The sequence below is a fragment of the Cyprinodon tularosa genome, unplaced genomic scaffold (assembly GCF_016077235.1).
Source record: "Cyprinodon tularosa strain WSP-4 unplaced genomic scaffold, ASM1607723v1 ctg134, whole genome shotgun sequence".
NCBI classification, from domain to species: Eukaryota; Metazoa; Chordata; class Actinopteri; order Cyprinodontiformes; family Cyprinodontidae; genus Cyprinodon; species Cyprinodon tularosa.
This window is the reverse complement of record NW_024038158.1, coordinates 936,025-957,852: the sequence shown is the minus strand read 5'-3', so window position 1 is coordinate 957,852 and position 21,828 is coordinate 936,025. Positions and strand designations below refer to the sequence as shown.

At 38.1% G+C, this 21,828-nt stretch overlaps 1 protein-coding gene across 2 annotated transcripts in view; it reads right to left on the bottom strand.

Annotated features, from left to right (window-relative positions):
* sema5ba (sema domain, seven thrombospondin repeats (type 1 and type 1-like), transmembrane domain (TM) and short cytoplasmic domain, (semaphorin) 5Ba) overlaps positions 1–21,828 on the bottom strand; it is a 304,696-nt gene that overhangs the window by 173,600 nt on the left and 109,268 nt on the right. For both annotated transcript variants that reach the window (XM_038277743.1, XM_038277742.1), the window contains exon 3: positions 11,462–11,689. In XM_038277743.1, coding sequence (XP_038133671.1) covers positions 11,462–11,642 — 181 coding nt within the window. In that variant the 5' untranslated portion in view covers positions 11,643–11,689. The remainder of the gene's footprint in view (positions 1–11,461; positions 11,690–21,828) is intronic.

Here is a 21,828-nt window from a genome sequence, read left to right as displayed (position 1 = left end):
AGCATCACTCCCCTTTTTGTCTAAGGGACCAGTGGAAACTAGCTGAAATACGGGTTCCAATAAGGTGCCATTCTTTTATCACAAGGTAATCCTCCTACGGTACTAGCTTTAGTACTAAATGATTAATTTCTAATATCATGATAATTGCAGCAATGTTCTCAGTATCAGTGGAGCTGAAAACTCTAGAAATAATGATAAATATTGATAATGAAATTATCAATATTTATTGAGATGGTGGCATGTTCACTACTTATTTGAGGCGCTCTAATACTAGTTATTTAAGAGTAAAACATCAAATGTTTTAATCGCATGATTTTTAACACAGTTTGTGTTTATTAAATACAAACAAGCTGGAACAAAATGGAAGAGGATAAAAAAAATCAGAGATCAATTCTAAACACATTTACATCCCAGTCTGGTCTAGCCATAAAATGATCAGTCATTGTCTGTGTGACAAATTTGCAGTCTGGTTGAGTAGGAGGTAAAACAGAGATGGGATTTATGAGTCTTTGAAGGGAGCCAGAACTCACAGATCTGTTTCTATGTAGTAAATATTAATTTAGTAGACAGACCAATTTTTATAATAAGATATTAATTTCAAAGACACAAGGCAAGAAAAACATAATTTGTCAGACCAATACTCATTTGAATGGATATTTATATTATAATTTTAGGCTGAACTTTGGATCAGAATCCCTCAAACGTAAAGATCCTGACAATGCACATACTTTTGGTGGGATATTTTCTCTGATGTATTGATTATACTTTCCCTTTGCATTAGAGGACTAAATATCGAAATCTTATCTTTCATATAATTTTATTCTTATTTACGTATTTTGCATATTTTTGCATATTCTGTCCGTAAAACATTACTTTTTAATCGGATGTCATTAGAATTATGCATTTAAATGTTGATGTATTCTTTATATTTCACAGTAGCACTTCAGGCATTAATTGTAATTTACTAGGTAACTATGTAAAATCAGATTAAATGAGTCAGATGATGCAAAGCAGTATTGGAAATGAATGTTACAATACAGAAGCTCTTAGCATTGATTGCAGCTGAAAGGGACTGCTGCATGAGGACTGAAATGACAGCTCTGAAATGGGCGGGGGCGCAACCATAACAACTAAATGGTGTAAAAAATTAAGAACTATAATTGTTTTCATGGTAGAGTTACTGATAACACAAAAACATATGTTAGATGTGTATATGTATTGGAATGAGTCGCTAGAAAGGTCACAATACTGTGTAATTATGGTCTCACAGATCGCCATTTTGGAAACCCATTTATACAAGTGTGTGGTTATTTTTCACACTATTGACTCAACTGATGCTAGCCTACAGTAATTAAAGTAAAACACTATGCAGTTGCACTTATAAGTTAATATTTGTTAATTAAATTTAAAGGATGGTTTGAAAGGAAAGAGAACCTTGAAATGCTTTGTCAATCTAAAATAAAAAAGGTAAAAGCTGAAATGAAACGAAGACTAATTTCCTGCTGCTTCTGACTTTTCGGTTAAAGTTGCAATAATGTGGTTACATGTTTTCTGTTCTCTGATCCACTTTGCTATCTACCAAGCCAGCATCAGATATCCAGACATAGCATCAGCAGGGGGACAGACAGGCCCTTACAGCGTGCTACACTTGGCTTTATTCAGCCAGACTGATGGCTTCAGACACACCCACACATCTGATATCACGGTTTCAATTAGACCGACCACTGTAGTCATGAAAGAGCTGAGGACACAAGGATAGATAAGAATGGCACATAAGATCAGAGTTACATGGTAAACCCGTTGATAACATTTGGGCTCCTGCATTGCCATCTCCCCTTAATATGGAAGTGTAGCTCAAAAAGGTGAAGCCATTATCCACGAAAAACGAAAAGAAATGGGCTTTTACAAAAGACATTCAACGTTTTCAGCGTATTATGTACCAAAATAAAACAGCAGGGTAAAAGAGAAATGATAAGAATGATAAAATGAATAGAAAGTGAAGGAAAAGCCTATGAAATAAAACCAAAGAGAATGAATGAGAGCAGTTTTCTAAATAAAAAAGATGAGGAAAAGATTTACAAATGACTAAATAGGGGGAGAGAAATATATGGTGAGTAACACTGATTCAAGCAGCTAACCCATGCTATGAAGCGATTTTTTATCATCGGGAAAACTTCTTGTGAAAAACAAATTAAATGCTGAGCCAAAGGTCTGACAATCCACCATTACTTAACTACACAATACTCCCTTCTGTTCCACTCAGAAATGCTGCTCCACTGGACATGATGAAGCTGCAACTTCTTTTACGAACAAGCTGACCCTTTTACTCATAAACAGTTTATTGAACTTGATAATGTAATCTATAACATCTCCATAAATTCTCAAAAGCAGACTCCATATCTCAAACTCAAAGCGTTCTAGTTTCTGCCCCCATGCCGTGCTCTTATCAGACCCGCAGCTTCTTGCTCTGAGCCAATATAATCAATCTAAATCATGAGCTGGCGGTTTGTACTGTGTGTGCCTGCGGGTGGAAGGTTACGTGAATCCAGAGCTGTTGATATGAAACACCGGCACATAGTCTGGAACAGTAGAGATACAAATATCCAACCACAAGTGCTTCCAGAGGAATGCTACAAATAACTGCCACAGTAAAGTGGATCACTGCTTTGGAGTCCATCCCTGCTGTCAACAACAGTATTTACAGCACAACTTTTTTTCTGGTGTATATGTTAAAATTGCATTGTCTTCATAGGTAAATAACTTAAAACTCTGATATAATTCTGGTAGTACATACAATTAAAAGACTTATTTTTTTTCCAAACTGTCTCATAAACCATTTAAACATCTAACATCTGTGAATTTTTGTTCCATGAGCCAAAACCTTGATTTAATCCACTATGCTGACTTTCTTTTTCAGTTCCCCCTTGGGTCTAGGTGAAGATGTGCGGCTGAATCGATTAAATTCCTTGAAGTGTTTACTGAGATGATGTATTCAGGAACACGGGACTGTTGGACATTTCCATAAACAGCTGTTGCAGAAACATATACAGTCATTCAACAAGATAAATCAACAGAAACAAAAGCTAAAGTATCATCCTTACATCAACCCATTACCTTGTTGTATTGGAAATCGGAGGTCATTTTGAAATCTTAATACCTCAGAAAAGTCATTGAGGAAGTTAAAGTGTCATCTTTGAGGTGAACTATACATAAAATTTGTCATTTTGAACATTTGGGAACATTTACTATTGCCACACCAAGCTATGCCCACAATCATTTAATCGGTAAAGCCAATTTTGAGTTTAAGAATCTAAAAGCTTCCAGTATAAAGGAAAAACAAAAGCAAGTAGTTGTTTCAAAACAAAAAGAGCCTCTAGATCCATAACTCTCATAAACAAACCTGCATTATGATACAGTTAGAGGGGAATAATTTAGGGAAAAATAGACTTAACCATGTGAGATGAAAATGCAAATCTGTACAAGCTTTATAATTTTTAGACGTGGATTATATAGCTCTGAACAGAATAGGATTGTGGATGCATCTGGAACTGTAGAGCTCAACTTCCCATTTTGCAGACAGTAAAAGACATACTGAATAGGAAACTAAGGCATGGATTTGTGGACGCTTACTTTACCAATAAGGATGGTAAAGTCACTCCTACTGACTCAATGATTTTCTATGCAGAAGTGACCTGCATCAAAGTAACCAGGTATAGAGGGCTGATTTTTCCTTACTGGCCAAAAATGGCGTCTTTGTTTAAAACAAAACTCTCTGAATTTTACTTTTTTGACCAAAAGTAAGGGTTAATGTGAGAGAGTTCAAACTCAGAGTTTATAGTTAAAACAGTGAGATTCTCAGCAACTTTTTTTACTGCTACAAAGTAAAAAAAAAAAAAAACTTTGCCCAGAACCTATGGTACCTCTGTTTAGAGAAAAGAGAGCTCTGGTACACACCTTAGATCATCAGGAGAACAGAGGCCAAGTTTCCAGAAAACTCTGACTTTTCTTGACCTAAAATCAGGGAAACTCTAAGCTTTCTGTTTCACAAAGGGAGCTTACTCAACCTGTTTCTGTTGCCATAGCAATATCCTCCCCAGAGGTAACCTGGTAGGGGGCAGGATTTGTTCAGTAAACAGAGGCTGTTTCTCAGTACGTGTACTTGTGCGTTCTCGCGTACTCGTGAAACATCCTCAGCCCTAGTGCTGTTCCAATTCACAAGAACAGACTGAGAACGAAGTCCCCGGATGTTGTTCTCAACCCTCCCTATTTACCAAGTATGCATCAGAGCACACTTGTCCGTTCTTGAGATTGACAGCTGTTATACCAATTGAAAGGTGTTTGAATATCACTTGAAACAAGTGTTCATCATCATTCAATTTAATTTTGATTTTACATTAGCTTCTGCTAGCTAAAACAGTCAACAGTTGAATACAACCTGATCACATTTGTTTGATTCAACAGATATCTCGTATATTATGGCTCATGAAAACTCATGAGTAAACAATGAAGTTTGGTATTATCTTTCGTTACACCAGTGAAATGCAATATGATCAGTCTCAGACTGGTAATCTGTGATACCGAATGCCCGGTGGGCCGGTCCTAATTTCAGAGTGCGAGGGCCGGCCCTCCTTAAATCATACCGGCCCCAATACTTACTCTCTAACTCAAGAAGCTAAAGAAGCAATACAATGTTACCTACCTAAATGATGCATGCAGTATATATAGCCCTTCCTTTTCATGCAGATCCTTGTGACGGTTGGCATATGGTGTAATTTTCTATTTCTTGAAACTGTAAAATCCTTGCACCAAAATAAATTATAATAAAGCCAAAATGCTTTCTTTAAACAAAACAACAAGGTTCTTATATTTGGCAAATTTATGTTTCAATATTTAGCAAAAATATGATGGGGTTATGCATTTAAAGGCTAACGTTTCCCATCTTTCCTGCTTTGTTGCCAGGTTGGGATGTTTCCCAATCTGGCAGTTTAGGATGGCCGTCTATGGGTAAAAAATGTTTTACTTTAGATTTATGGCCTAAGAAATCAATAGACTTTGGTTCAAAATGGGAGATTTCATATATCCAGGCGGTTTATGAAAACTGTTTGGGCTGTAAAACGGGAGTCAATGACATCTGGCAACCCTGCTGATTGGTGAGTGGGGACGTTACGCAGCAGCAGTCACTGTCGCGTCCATGTTAATAACCAAAGCCATAAGTGGGCCGGTTTAGATGGAAAAAAGCCATGGCCGAAAATCATTCACAGTCCGAGCCTGAATATGATAATAAGATAACTTGGGTCACGTAATGTCCAGTTAGACCTTACCACATCATCAACCCAGCATGTATTGCACAAGTAAAAAATGGTGACCTCCAAGGGTGAAAACATAACAAAGGATATATAATTTTTTATTTAACTGTAACTTTTTAAATATCACAAAAAAATTTTTTTTAATTAATAGGAAAATTGCAACATATTTTGGCTAACAAATAGTCATGAATCCCTCTAAGAACTATCTTTCAAGCTGAATAAATATTATTATTCTCCTCTGGTGACCATTGTGTTAATGTGTTGATGTCTTTAGAATCTCTGGTTTGATTATTAGCAGCAGTGCTCAGTTTATTTCTATTCTTCTTTTTTCAGATATCTATTGAATTCAGAGATGATTGACATTTATCTGAAGCTACAAGCCTAAAAACATTTAAAAAGGACAAATTATAAGCCCTTTATTTTTCAAAAGGGTCTTTTGAGTGAAAATGTCAGATAACAAACCGGGGTTTATATGCATACAAATTGCATTCTGATTTCTGCATAGAAATGGAGAGTTAGTATTTAATCTCTTTGCATACAGTTTCACACAAACTGACCCACAGCCTTAAATTCAATGGGGGGGGGATACAGTAGGGACATGCACTTTTATTGCTTGGGTACATGCTTGAGCATGGCTAAAGAGGCCTATATCCTTAGCTCACTCCCTAAAGTCTCCTCCAGGTGACTGCTGTAGCGCTCCAACAAGCCAGTATAAAACACTCATCAATCAAAGAGGCTAATCTCAAGTTCTTGCTGGCACTTTCATTGTGTAAGTCTTTTCTATAAGGCTGCCTTCACATAAAGCCCTTCTCTGCCTTCTCTGACAGACCAGTGGCCCTGCAGCTCCCTGCCATGAGAGCCATTCTCAAGTGGCACGTCTTTGAAGTGAGGCACTGGTGGGGCTTGGGCTAATCTGGACATCTGGAGGCTCAGAGGGCGAGGCAGGACAGGGCCAAGGACATGGCATATAAGTGACCAGAGCTTGGCTTTTTGAAGCTTAAAAATAATAATTTGGCTCAAAATGCAATTACTGATTTCATTATTAATCAGCAGGAAATTATATGTTTTATTTACCTCACATACATCAAAAATAGCTCGATACATGCTCCTCTCCAACTTAATATGTCAGGTGTATGTCATAGAAAAAAGCAATTTATTGTCAAATCCAGTCAAAATCAATATTTTACATGTGTTTAAGTCTTTATTTTAGAACGGCACTGAGACCATGCTAATAAAGGTCATGAATGACACACCTCTTCAATCTGATGCATCCAAAACAATGCAAGATAACCATGATTTTCATCCTGCAATCAGGACGGCGGAGGTGGTGAAATAGCTGATCAGTCACATGAGGTAAATGTTATCAGAACTCATTTGAACAATCGGCTTCCATCTTCTCATTAGCATATTTACACTTTTTTCGAAGAAATCCCGCCACCTAAAGATAGTGTAGAAACTTTTTAATGAAACTCTGTACGTTTATTTAATATTTTCTGTTTCTATCAAACTCTTCTTTTCAGAAACTTAAAGAAACGCATTTAAAATGGTTGATGGAAATACATCTAGTATGTGTAGAATTGGCAAAAAAAAAAAAAAACACAAAAGAGGTTAAAGGTAGCCTACCGAAATGTGTGTTCAAATATGTGGATTATAAGTTGAATATTAGAAAAATGTATATTTAAGTAAAGTAGAGATTCTAAAAAAAGCTGTTTAAGAACAGTAATGAAGTGTTTATTAACTGTCTTGGTTTTGGTTCTGTTCAAGTTTTATCTCTGAGTTTTCATTGGTTTTATTTCCATTCTTGTGTTCTAGTTGTTTTTGATTGTACTTAAGTTGTTAGATATTTCTTGTTTGCCCTCTGGTGTCAGTCTCCTTTTCCATAGCTCCCTTCCTGCCTCTCTTCACACCTGCTCCCAATCTGCTAATTAGCCTTTGTTTCTCTCTGCCATATATCCTCCTCCTGTTCAGTCACTCTTTGCAGATCGGTCGTCATTTCTTTGCCCCCTTTTTGTAAGTATTCCTGGTTCTAAGTTTTTTTGGATTTTGTGGATTTATGTTTTGGATTTTTGCTTCTGTTGAACTGTCATTATTAAACCTTCCAGTAACCACCTCAAGCTTTTGTGTCTGCATTTGGGTCCTGTCAAACCTCCGCACCATTGTGTCATTAATTCACTAATCTGGTGCCATATCAGTGAAATGAGTCATTATGGCCTCAAATTTCTTTCAAAAAAAATAATACTAATAATTTTTCTTAATAATAGCAATAGAATCCAATAGATTTCACGAAGATAGATATGTTCCACACTTTGAGCATTTATTCGGCAAGAGGGAGAGCACACCCTGAAATTGTCACTGTTCCTCATAGATTCTATCAATCATATTGAAAACAAATATTTTCCTGCTTATATCTTCAATTTCATTTTTCTTCCCTTTTTTCAAGTAAATGAACGACATTGACAAAGAAAACTGCCTTCCCTTGTGTTTACCTTAGCCAATTGTGAAATCTGAAGTATACAGTAGATTAACCGGCTAAGAAGAAAGCAAATTTAAAAGAATAATACTTATATAAGAATAATACTTTCTAAAATGGCACAGTGTCATTCAAAACACTTCTTTTATTATGTGTTTATCTTCAATCCTCACCACTGATCCTTTTTGTCTTTCAATCTTTGTTGCAGCTCTTGGCAGATGAAATGCAAACAGCTCTATTCAAAAATAAACACAGCAATTTTGAGCATTTTGACATTTCATTCTGCCATATCTGGTATTCTGTGCTTCAAACCATTCAATTTCACACTGTGAGGGGGAAAAAGCCACTTTCTTGGGCTGCTGTGCAGATGAACAACCCAGATAGTGTGTTTTTAACTTCACACTAATTTCTTTCTTGTCGTTCTGTGCTTTCCTGTTTACTTTTATAGATGCATGCTGGTCTGAATGGATACCAAACTGTGGGCTTTTACTGCAGCTGACATGAGGATACGGGCATTTTAAACTGTTTATCAACATTCAGCAAGAGATACCTTGTACATATGAGAGCTTAATATGAGAAAAATACAGAAAACTGTCTCCTAAATTAAATGCTTGGTAGGAAACCAGCAACATCTTGCAGGTTGCCCAATTCTATTCAGTGCTTCAAACATAAATTTGTTCTGCATTTTCTTTAGCATGTGAGCTGACTGCTTTTTTTCTTCTCATATGATTTATTTGTCGACAGGAGGAGCTTCGATTTTGGTACTGTTGGACTCCAATTGGCTGTGAGGCTATGAATGAACAGTAAATCCCTAATTGTGGGTTAAAGAATGAGATTACACTGAAAGCAACTAAGTAACTGATGATAAAACACCCTTTGGCCACTTCAGACTGTTATCCAGTGACTTTGCATTTTCCTCTGCATTGCGTTTTCCTCTGCATTAATTACCAATCCTTTAAAAGTTATGCAAGATAATTTAAAGTTATGTTTTTGCTAGCTGGATCAAACACCAACAAACAAAACAAAACTTAAAAAAACAGTGCAGGTGTGTAACAAGAGGCTTTGTAGCTTTTTTTTTCAACCTTCTTTACTATACTCCTCATTTGGGGAAGTGGTAAGATAATCCCACGTGCAAGCCTAGTTGTCATTATCTTGGCGCTGATGGCTGGTTTAATTGCTCATATACATCTGTCTAACTCTGCCGTGTTTCTCATCACTGCTCATCTGATCAACCTGCTCCTGCTTCTATTTAAACTGCTCAGTCCCAGCTATCAGTACCAAATTATTCTTGAGCCTTTGGTGTAGAGAGTTTTCCAGCGTACTTGTAGTGTTCTGTTTAATTGATCCTGACCTGTTTCTGAATTCAGACCTCTGAGCTTGCCTATCCCTTTTCTGATCTGTTTGCCTGACCTGTGGACTGACTCCTGTTGGATTCTGCTGTGAGCTGGATGCCTCTTGACTTCGCCCTGTGGATTATCCTGTCTTCCTTTGTTTGCTTGGATTCCTTCTTGTGCCTGTCCTGCTTTTTTCCAGGCTTTACTGTCTGGAACTCCCTGGCAGCGTCTGCTGTGTCTTGTCAGCCGACCGGCTGGAATCATTCTCGTTTTCTGGGCAAGGACTGAACTGTAAAACCAGGTTAGTGACTCACATGTTCATAATCGTCCTGTCAGATTATCATGGTCACTAACCTGTGTTTCTCTCCTGTAGAGGTTCCTGCCTTAGACGGCGTAGCCACTGCTACCGCAGACCATGAACCTGTCGTTATTAATAGCACTTTTCCCACTATCTGTCTTGCTTTGAATACTGCATCCCTCTGTTCTGAGTCATTACACTACACTTATCTGTGATAGTTTGACAGTTAGATTTAAGCCTTTTAAAGAATTCTCTGATTGTAGATGCCAACAATTTTAGATGAATTGCCATCGCCACCATTAAAAAAAATATATATTTCAATGGCATAAGGAGTAGATGCGAAAAAAATGACTCTTTGTAGAATCACATTTGTATGTAAGCAAGATAAAATGACAGATTATTTAATAGTGAAAATAACAAATTGCTTTTACTATATCCATTGCAGAGGAAGCGTTAGGTGTGTCATTGCTGTCAGTTTAGTGGTTAAGCTTGCCAGACTTTTAAGTTATTACAAAGAGTCAATAATGCACCATTAATCAGGCCCACAGCATCACAGATGTTCCACTATCATTAACAGTCGGCCAAGATCTGGGGATCTTTGGTTTTAGTTGGTTGTGTATGTTTGCATCTTGATCTTTTACTGCTATTTTTTTTTCTATCACTCTAATTTATCCATGAGCAGTTTACTCAGTTTTATTTTTTTCTTGTCTCCTGTTCCCTGTACCTTCAGATCACTATTTTTGTGTTAGCTGTTCTTTTAGTTGAAAAAGCTTGGTTCTACTTGAACCCTCACCACACCAACGCTGTCAGTTTGCTTCCCTTTTTCATGACTGGTCACCCTCATTTATTACATAACTGATTTAGTCTTGAGATCCCTGCCAATCATGCTCATTTAAGTCAATTGTTTCCTCAACTACTTAACCTCACAGGCTCCAATCTCTCCTAGAGACCATGGTTGCCTTTGTTTCCTGTTTTGAACTGTAAATCTGACCATCGACTCTTGTGTTTTTGCCCGCTCCCTTCTGGCCTGTTCGGTCATCTACCTGCTTGATTAAACTAGGCTTCTGTATCATGCTGTATTTAACTTTAAGCAGAACAGAATTTCAATGATTTCTAAGTTTATTAAGACTCATCTTTAAAAGTGAAAATAGTTCAATTAAACTAAAATTAGTTGAACTGAATCTTGTCACTAGAGGATTTTTCTTTTTTTTTTTTTTTTTTATAGTACTTCTTAAACAGGTCTCTTTTTTACCCAGAACTTTAATGTAACATTACTCTTCACTGTTCTATATATCGTGCTTTTTTCCCCGTCTCTTAGTAATCTACAGGCATATGATTAAATCTTGCCATTGTCACTATGAAATACTTATTTGTCAGGAAATATTAGCTGTTTTCTTACAACCAAGAAGAGACACCTTTGCTTTCACTGCAATATCACCTTATTCTGTATGATTGATGCCCGATTCACGAAATGAGCTTACATTATGGCATCACGCCACCTCTGGTGGTTAACCTCCTCTTAGAAAGGCTGGACAAGTGATGGAGACCTTTTTTAGCCAAAAAAAAATGTATTTTTAATGACTTAAACATTTGCTAAAAGAAACAGCAGCTGTCACCGTGCAGATTAGGCTCTCAACGAGCAACGAACGATGGTTCTCAGCCTCACATGACTGCTGCCTGACCAGAAAAAGTAGGCATGTCATTTACTAGGCATTTTTCTGGGAAAGGAAAAGTTAATGGCTCTGAGAGCAAAAGTCATCAAGATTGCTCAGACATCCATGAATAAAGTGAAGTACAACTCTGTGCATGATTTCAATGAATGAAATCATTAGAATAGTTAAAAGCTCAAAGTTGATTTGCATGATTTAGTCACCTTTGAATATGAATTCATTTGCAGGTTGTAGGAAATTATCAGGGATCCCAACAAATGCAGGAAATGCCACGGCTAAAGCATTTCATTTAAAAAGCACCCCCCATGTCTTAACTTGCAACAAAACATTTAAACTTTACATGAAGCTGAAGGCAGAAAAATATTTCTTGAATAATGTCAGACCTTGGATGGAAACCTTTGGATGTTCTTTCTTCGTACACTCTGGTTGGGTCAGTGGGTCAAACAAAGGCGTGCTTGGGGTTGTTGGGAAAGCCGATTTCTGGGTGTAAACAGCTGGGAGGAGGAGGAGGAGGAAGAGGCCAGCCACAAACGAGGGGTTGGAGTCCTGTGAGGACGCTGTCATGGTGATGACCTCTCCTCTAACTGCCAAGGTGGGCCTCTGGGAAAAAGCTGGAAAGAGAGCAGACGACGTCAGCACCTCACTGCAACAATTTTACACCTTACATCAAAGAAAAGAAGCGTTCTTTGTCACTTCAAAATGATTTTAACTCTCAAACTTTCAGTTCCTCAGGGTTTCTCTGCTCTCAATGCAGCGAGGGAGAGAACAGACAAAAGCATGAAAAAGCGATACCAAGGAATATGTGCTTTTTTTTTTCTTTTTGTCAGATTCACAACAGGATGAATAAAAAATTCAGCCAGATAACGAGAGGGTGGCTGGATAAAAGGCTGAGTAGTCTAAATATCAAAAATAAATGCAAGGAAAAAAGGAGCAGTGTATGAATGATACAGAAATGAAAGGCTCTTTTGCTGTGTCTTATAAAATAACTGTGGAATTATCTGCAACGTGTAATTAAACTTGGAAAGCTAATTAAATGGCTGATTAAGATAATCAAACTGACTTGGATAGCTGACCATTCATTGAGGTGTTTGACTATTTTAATGACACAAAAATGAGCGGATGTGTTATGTGGGGATCTTATAAAGCCAACAGAAAAAAATGTTTGTACAACTTTGATTTCGACTCCTGACATTTTTACAGCATGCGATGCATCTCACTACATAAAATGACTTACGGTATCATAACTCTTTCTCTTCAGTGTTCAAATATTATGCCAGCAGAGCTACATGCACATAAATGTAGCTTGAAACACACTTCCACACAGAGAGACTGTCTGACGAAATGTAATCTCCTTCAGACGTAACTTATGAGTGTACAGTGCTGAGCTGAGACCAGCAGTTCATCATCCACTGCCCCGCACTTCTTACAATGTTAGCTTAGCGAGGTGAAATATCATTAAAGTAGATTAAAAACTGAGAGCATCAACCTGCCAGAGTACTTTCACTCGGTTACATACCTGTGTTATGTTTTTATCTCTAATGTTCTAATCATAACAAATTATTAGCCTGGCTAAATTGCAAATCATCCGTACAATCAATTATCCCACTCATATTGGTCTGGCTAACTAATTAGGTAAATGCACACAGTGCCCCTAAGTGTCATTACAGCACAGGGGAATCATCCACTCCCAGCTACTGATAAAACAGGTGAAATCAGTGTAAGCCAGGTATAACATTGATATTGGATGTATTTTTAAGGGGTCATACAATGCAAAACCGAGTTTACATTGTCATAGATGAATATCGATAGTTCAGTGGGTAAAATGGACATACAGAGAAGTTCAAACGCCATCGACACCTCCTTTCTCTGCCAATCTAACAATTCTAACCTTCAACATTAAAACGGGCGAATTCAAACACAGCCCCAAGTTGACGTAGACTTGGGAATGTTACCTTATTTGGTTCTGGCCTGTATTCTGTCACGCCACAAAACTGACATACAGACCAGCCCACTAGTACCGGGCTGCATGGAGAAAAGGGTACATTTTCAGTCTTCCTAAGGATCCGAAGACTCGACAGGCATGGATTATTTTTGTCTATCAGAAGATCCCTGCAAGGTTTGATGTTTTGGGCGGGACATGAGCTCCGGGGCTGGTCAGGGAACCCTGGCGGCCGGGGATGGAGTGACCAAACCCAACCCGGTGACAGTATGCTTCCCACCGCCTGCCTTACCGCTGCTACCGTCACCGGGTCAGGTTCAGTTGCTCTGTCTCACTCTGGCTCACTCCCCCCGTCTGCCGGAGTTCCTGGAGCAGGACTGGAGCTAGCGGCTCGGTTCTGCTGCACTGTATTCAACCAAAATCACAGAAGTTTTGAAAATTCCCCCCAGACATTTTTTTAGATATGAAAAGTAGGACATGTCCGGGAAAAAGAGGACGTCTGGTCACCCTACCATATCAACAATTTCATGTTTTAGTGAGTGAGTGCTTGTTGCTATGATGCGTCTTTGCTCAGCAGCTTTGCTCGTTGTAAACCAACCAATCAGAGCACAGCTCATCGCCCATCGTCTATTGTTATTTCCATGAACAGAGCACTGCTGTGTGATGTTTACGGTTTTTTTGCTCACTTTAGTTCTCTGAACTATTCAGAGAAAACCCTTTTGGCGGCTGCATTTAATCATTAGTATTTAGTAGTTATCAGTACCAGGCCTGTTTCATTATTTTTTCCAGATGAAATAACAAAAAAGTGTAAACATACCTGCTTCATAAATGTTTTGTGGCCATCAAAATGCTTCTGTGTTATTCTGTGGGTCAAATTGAACAATTGGCACAATTTGGCACATTTGGAGAGGTTTGGTGATGCTGGTGATGCCAAAAGTTCAACGCTGCACAGCTCTGGAACTGTTGCAGGGAGAGGTTTGAAATTTTCTGACATTCCTATTCTCAAGCACGTCTTTATCACTGCTTTTCAAAAAAGACCTATTATTTTCCACAAGAAGAAAACAACAACCTTGAATCATGTTTGAACTGATTCAGTTGAGGCTATGTTTTAGTCACATTATTTTATTATTAATATTTTCAGAAACTAGAGGGTGTTAGCTTTCAAATTATGTACCACACATGTAATTTGGGCTGACAGTTCCCCAGTTATTTGCTTTTCCATTTGCCTATGCAAAATAGGCGAGGATTACCCAGAATTAGGTGGGTTTTAAGAGTTTAAACCATTCTGTCTGATGTTCATTTGTTCATTTTCATAGATTTGTTTTTATCTATTACTACTTTTGAGTAATAATATTGATTCAACATTTTTCTGTAACAAATTGTTGGTTTTTCTTTTATTAAACAAGGGGTACCAACAATTTTGCAAAACATTGTAAAATAAAATCAGTAACACCCACTTTGGAGAGTAAGACTGTTAAATAACACACACAGTTCAAATAAAAGGTATTTTTATTTCAGTTTTTTTCCAGAATAAATAGGGTTGTTTTTTATTTACATTCTTTGTCAAACTGGTATTCCATAAAATCAATAGGTTGTAGGTAATAGTTTACTTCAGATGGTGGACCAAATCCAACACTTCTTTTAGCTTACATTTTTTGGTGTTAACTCATAGAACGGTTCTCACAGAGCTGAAGTGGGGTTAGTGTGAGGATGTCAAAAATCCCATGTAAGGCATCCAAGTAAACCCAGATGCACACAAATCTCCACTCTGAGAACTGGCAGGGTCCAGCCACAGACAGCTGGTCACACTCCATGCTGGGTCACAGCATGTAGGCAGAACTGATGCTTGCTGTGTGCCAACATCAACTCCTGGGAGTGAGTTTACTTTTCTTCTGCAAGCGAGTGTGTATGAGAGAAGAATGACTACTTAAAGCCACTGCAAAGAGGCTTAATAGGGTCTATCCAATTTCCCATCCTGCTGTGTAGAGAATTACCAATAGTTTGTCAGCAAGGAACCGGTACACTCTGTATACCAACGGCAAAGTTGTTTCAACAAACACTGACATGCAGGTTCTCTTTAAAAAGACTAACAGCTCCTCTGATAGTTACGCAGTCAGATACAGTAAGTCGATGAAAGAAACTCTGCTTGCCAAGAACTCATGGGCTACCTGTATTGATCTTAGAAAGGAGTTATGTAAAAAAACAAAAACACACAAATAAGACACCAAGAGACACGGGAATATATCAGAGCATTTCTGCTATATAAACTAATTAGGCATATAATTACAACCACTGACAGACGAAGTGATTATCTATTCATTATGGAATGTTTACGGCAGGATTTATTGTATCTGTAAGTGAAAATTATGGATTGCAGAATTATGTTAACTGTTCAGACAGCTGTGCATATTCCTAAATTTGTTTGGTTAAAACATGGTTTGAAAAACATCTGATAGAGACTAAATTAAATAGAGTCATCAGTGGAAAATGTATGATTGCAACAACAATAAAAACCAATAAATAGTTACCTTTGCTTTCATTCAGAGGGAGATATTCCTACTGGTTTCTATATTTAAGCTTGTCAAAAGTGTTAATTTTATTTGTCTATCCATTTTGAAGATAAAAGTTTCATGTCATGAAAATGCTTTAATCAAAAGGTAATTGCCTTAAAGTGTAGTTTTAAAATTTTTACTCTCGTTAAGGGGAATATGCTGATCTCTTAGACTATTATTAACTAAACCACCAAAGTTGCTGAGGACTTTAGCACAGAAATGAAATTAATTATTACGTTCCCTGCATGAGATCACTTAATTATTGTAATAAGATGATGAAATGTTAATGTTTTCTATCCCCTGTGGATGTGTACACTGAGAATTGGAAACTCAATTTGAACCCCACGTTGGTAAAAGCTCAAGGCAACTTATTTTCTGTTCAGGTGTGCTGCATTGATATCTGTCTGGAAACAGTTTGAAGTAAACAACCCAGAGCAACACAAAGAAAAAATAATAGTTTCTTCTCTGTGTAGTTAACAGCACAAAGAGTACAGTACCTCTGAGTCAAGATATTTTTGGAAAGCTCAACCTAGATAAATAAAGCAAGTTGACTTTAAAGGAATATTAAAAAAAATCCAGATTGAAGTCTGTAAATCTCGATTGTTCATGTGCAGGCTGTCATAAGTCTCCTCCAATGATAAAGTGTAACTATGGCAACAGAGTGACAAGCTAGAAGTCAAGCAGCAGGGAACCAGGTTGAGTGCATTTCAGTTCAGACAGGCTCTGAAGGATGAGCAGGATGGAGGTCTGCTTGATGATGCAACACATCGAGAGGAAGCGAAGTGCTTCACACCATAAAGGCCCATATAAGTAATGAGAATTAAATTACGTGATAGTATGAAACTTTTTCTTTCAATCAGAATTAGTCAAAAGCACTATGTACACAGATTACATGTTAAATACGTGAATAGAGTGGTCAGCTCTTGCAGTGGTTCAGGGTCCGACTCCCGACCCTTAGACCCGTTGCTGCATGTGTATTACTTCCCTCTGTCCATTTCATCCCTTCGTCTGCTGCAGATAACGGCAAGCAGTGCCAGAAAAAAATAATGATTCTAAAATTAGCGTTCTAATTTTTTGATTAGAATGCTAATTCTGATCTAACTTCACTGATTAAAACAGTAATGAGGCCATCTTTACAATTTTCCAGCAGATTTTATTTTCCCAAATAAAGAAACAAAACAAGATTGGGCAACAATTGAGTTCTGATTGGCACTTTGGTAAAGGGTTGTTTCCCAACTCCTCGAATCAGGGCGGAATTATTCAACACTCTAAAGCACAGTTTAAAGTTGTTTCAAGGCCATTCGTGAAATAGCCCTTTGAGTTTTGAATAAGTGTGTTTTTTTCCATGCAGTCCAAGTAGTGCTAAAACACAAAACACTGATGGCTAAGATGTGCAATTTTATCAAATATAAAAATTAAATAAGAAAATAAAATGCGACCTTTGATCTTGAATTTAAAAAAATATTTTTTTTAACCTGAATATAAACTAGCCGATTTATTGCATGTTTATTTAGATGATGGGCGGAAGCTGGAGTAGCAAGGGATAACTGATGCATTGGGGAGAACATCACAACTGGCTGATTAATCCAGGTGTGTGCGACCTCAATAACCATGACAACCACAAGCGTAACTTTCTGAAGGACTGGTGTGGAGAGTCCCCACCAATAATTTCCCCTTTTTTCCCCTTTCTGCTCATTTATTTTAGCCAAAGGGAACAGGCTTGGGTGTCTGTGTTCAGGGCGATTTGAGTCTGTTTTTTTTTTTCCTCTCTCCCGCTGCTCTCCTGTCCCGCATCTCAGTGTATCGCATCAGATCTGTCGTTTTGTGACATCTGATTTGCGGTTGCATCTCACTGCATACAGAGTCCCTACGTCATTGGAGGAGAGACACACAGCAGCACTCAGTGAATATTAACTGGCAGCTACTTCGATGTATAAGTAAAGGTTAGGAGATGGGTTGGTTAAAAAAATTAGAGATCATGCCACCAAAAAATCTGTTTGTTAGACATACGGAGCTTTTCAGCTAAAAATGGCAACAGATTGTACGTTTAAACAAGTTAGGACCATGACTCCCAGTTGCAGGTTAAAATTTTTATTGTACAGACAGAATCAGACTGCAAAGTTTCTACATATCTTGAAATTTTGTTTCAGGCATCATTATATTAGTAAAGAGGTTCATAAATCTTTTTAAACAAAGCACAGAGAGAAGTAGGGAGAGCTGCAGATTTAAAGGAGCAACAGATTTACTGGGATATGCAACATGCAATAAAATAGATCTCCAAGTTTACCAGAACGTTTAAAAGAAAAAAATATGCTATGCTATATTTAAAATGCAGCATATCCATATTTTTCTGGATAAATGGAATTGAAATTGTATTTCTAGGGATGCATGATATAGCGATTTTGGCATTGGATATTCATTATGAAAACGTTCGGGTTGAGTAACTGTAGGTCAATCACCCACCACCCGAGTGTTCCCACCAACTTTCATCACAAAGTTACACCCTTGATGACAACAATGGCCAGACACACCTGGATTAATCAGATCATCCAGTAATTTAAGACGGGGAAAAAAAGGAGCTGGCTGAAGTTCGTAGTGGATTTGTTCATAGAGTCCATTCCACACAAAAACCAACAGACCAATCCCCAGAACATCTTACCGCACACAACAGTGCAAACAACTGTGGTGCGATGTTCATCACTATTCCAAAAACAAATTAAAATCAATCAACAACAAAGGAAACCTATGAAAACTAGGATGTCAGGGTTCTGTCAAAAGGGCAATCCACAACTCATACAAACCAGTGTTTAAAACAAAAATGCTGATAAACTCCTCTCCATGGGCATTTTGAAAGTTTTATGCTTGCAGATTCGATACCATGAGGCGCCCAAAATGTCAATCAATTAAGAAGTTGGGCTAATAGCTGCACTGTTGCCATGGTAGAGACTTTGTTGCTGTATTTAGCAACTTCTCAGAAGTAACTCTTCCCAGATAGTGTGTTTTTAACTAATTTCTTTCTTGTCCGTTTGTGCTTTCCTGTTTACTTTTATAGATGCATGCTGGTCTGAATGGATACCAAAGTGTGAGCTTAAATTGCAGTTGCCATGAGGATACCTTCATTTGAAACCTTTTATCCTCATTCAGCAAGAGATACATTGTACATATGAGACTATAATATGAGAAAACTACAGAAAATTGTCTCCTAAATTTAATGCCTGTTAGGTAGCCAGTAACATCTTGCAGGTTGCCCAATTCTATTCAGTGCTTGACACATAAAGGTGTTCTGCATTTTCCTTAGCATATTAGCTGACTGCATTTGTTCTTCTCATACGCTTTATTTGTACACAGGAGGGGCTTAGATTTCAGTACTGTTGGACTCCAATCGGCTGTGAGACTACGAATGTACAGTAAATCTGTAATTGTGGGTAAAAGATTGAGATTTCACTGAAAGCAACCAAGTAACTGATGATAAAACACAAACTTTTGCCCATTAATCTAATACCCATCCTGTAAAAGATATGCAAGAATCTTTAATGCAAGTTAATGTTTTTTTCTAGGTGGATCAAACACCAAAAAAACAACAACAACAAAAACAGTGCAGGTGTGTAAAAAGAGGCTTTGTAGGGTTTTTTTTTTACCTTCTTTACTATCCTCCCCATTGGGGAAGTGGCAAGATAATGCCAGTTAGTTCTTTCCAGAAGTAACTTTGCTTCAAATAATAACTAGTGATAGATCTAGCAACTTTTTTCTGAGTTATTGGAGAGTTTGGCGACAAAGTAAAAAGCACTGATGCTCTGAGTAGACAAGAGCGCATGCAGACAGTTGCTGATAAAAAGCGAGCCGTGAGCTGAGGAAAGAGCATGCAATTATGATGTTTAAAATGCACATAGTTGACGAGTGTTCTTTAATTAAAAACTGCTGGATGAGTATAAATGACTTGGTGCCCTTTGGGCAGAATTCTGACTTCACTGAAAACTTTGTAAGGAGTCAAACAAGGAGTCAAACTCAAATCCTGTCCTGCTACTAGCAGCGGACAAGCTCTGCTAATACGCTCATATTGCAGGCAGGTGTGTTGAATCAGAGATCTAAAAGTAGTAGGACATCGGTCCTTTAGGATCAAGATAAGAACCCGCTGGCTTAGACAAATAACCTCATGTTAAGGAGCCAATAAAGTAAACGGTGTAAAAAAAAAAAGTGGATCTTTATTTGTCAAGCTCCATTCTTTAACCCAGCTTGCCTCTTAGCAGATGTCTCCATCCTAATTGCAGCAGTCATAAAACCCTCCCCTCCTCCTCCTCCTTTCTCTCATTTGCTTTGCATGGCATGGCAGACATTAATAGACCCTGAGCTCCCAGAGACCACCGCACCTATGCAGCATGTTTGCTTCTTCATTTCCACCTATCTTGTAAGGAGGTTGCCTCTAATTACAAGTCAGTGCTAACTCCCTGAGCACAATCTCATTAGACTCTGTTACGACAGTGATTAAATTGCTTCTGGTCCATTGGGAAGCATTTTTCCGCTCCTGTAAAAGAGTTGCCTGTTATGTGACTTTTATGCAAGAAGTGGGGAGAAGTCTGTGTGACCAGACGTGGCGAAGAAGAATGATGTGATGCTTTTAAACAAATTTGTCACTTCCACATAACATATAAGAAGCATAATTGGTTTTTGTCAAAAGCATAGCCCCCAGATGGGAAATGTTCCTTTTTTCCCAATTTGTTCAAAGTGATTAAACGTCATTCCTAAGTATCTTTTTAGGAATGTTTTAGCTTGAGCCACTCCAGAGCACTAAGTGCATGAAAAATGGGTTGATCCCTCACAGGCCGCTGCGATCCTCCTTGTGCTAATCATAAGCTTTTCATTCCACACAAATAATAATACCTCTTCATTTAAAAGCTACCGGGATTTCTCATTCTCAGTAAAATGAATTACAGCACCTGTTTTTCTTCTCCAAACTAAAATCCCAATCAGTGCCTCCAAGTCTAGAGAGAATAACAGGTTGTTTATTTTTTTGAATACGAGTATAACACTTCTAACATCTCATGTTATCTAACCTCCTTATCTTCTCAGAGAACGAAACTTGTAAAAACAGAAATAAAGAATGCATCTCAACGTCTCCCTTTTAAATCATGAGGTGCACGTATTGAGATAAACCCAGACAGCAGTATAACAGAAGCATATTGCTGCCACATTCCGATCATATTCAGCCTCCTTTATCCTTGCCCTTGGGAGGGGAGGGGGTCATGGATCCACTGACCATGTCGAATTCAGCTAAATAGCCTGACCTCATCAATACTCGTAATGCTAACCTTGGGTTGGTGAGTGGGCGGGGCCAGTCTGCATAAACAGTATAAAGGAACTAGACTAAACTTGAAGTCAACCCTTCTTTTTCCTGGTGGTTGGGGGGGATAAGTGAATGTGATGATGGTGAGACAGTGGATCTATTTTCCTCTTTTATGACATGAGAGGGTGGTGAAGGAGTCATGGCAATCAGCTCCTTTTGAGCTCCTTTAATAACCCTTAGTAAAAGCCAAAAGAGACAAAGAAAAGATCTTCTAAGAGGATCAAAACTGGCCGACCTCAGACTGGAGAGCGATGTGTGTTTGGAACAAGACTGAGTGACAGCGGATGGAGGGGCGAGGTTTTAAAATGGTGTTTTGTAGTATATTTGGTATCACTTTTAGTCTGTTATTTAAAAAGTGGCTTAGTAGACATCTGAGAGTCAATAGGAGTGAGAGCTTAAACATGCTGCGACAGGAGGAAAGATGCACAGATCAAGGTAGATTTAGAGATTTTCCAATTTAAGCAAGTGAAAGCTGCTAGTTGTATGGATCAATTTGGGTTTAGGGTCAGGGATTAACCACTTAAATCTGGACCGATTGCACATTTAGAAGAAAAAGCTAGCATTTAATACTCACTTTAATAGATCTGCAGAATTTTCTTCAGTTTTTTTGTGAGACGATGAATAGTGCTAAGATTTGGTATGCTGAAAAACTTAAAAAATTAAGCCAACAAGCTGATTAGCTACCGTATTTTCACAACTATAAGGCGCACTTAAACGTCTTTTTTTCCCCTAAAAATGTGCGGTGCGCCCTTTGGTGCGGTGCGCCCTATGTGTGTTGTAACTGCGACTTTTGAGACCACCTCATTGAGGAGATGATGAAAGAGTGGCTGAATGTAAGGAGACCAGGTGTTTTTTTTTCCACTCATCACCATCGCTGTTAATATGTGACTCCATGCGTGCCCATCTCACAGCTGATGT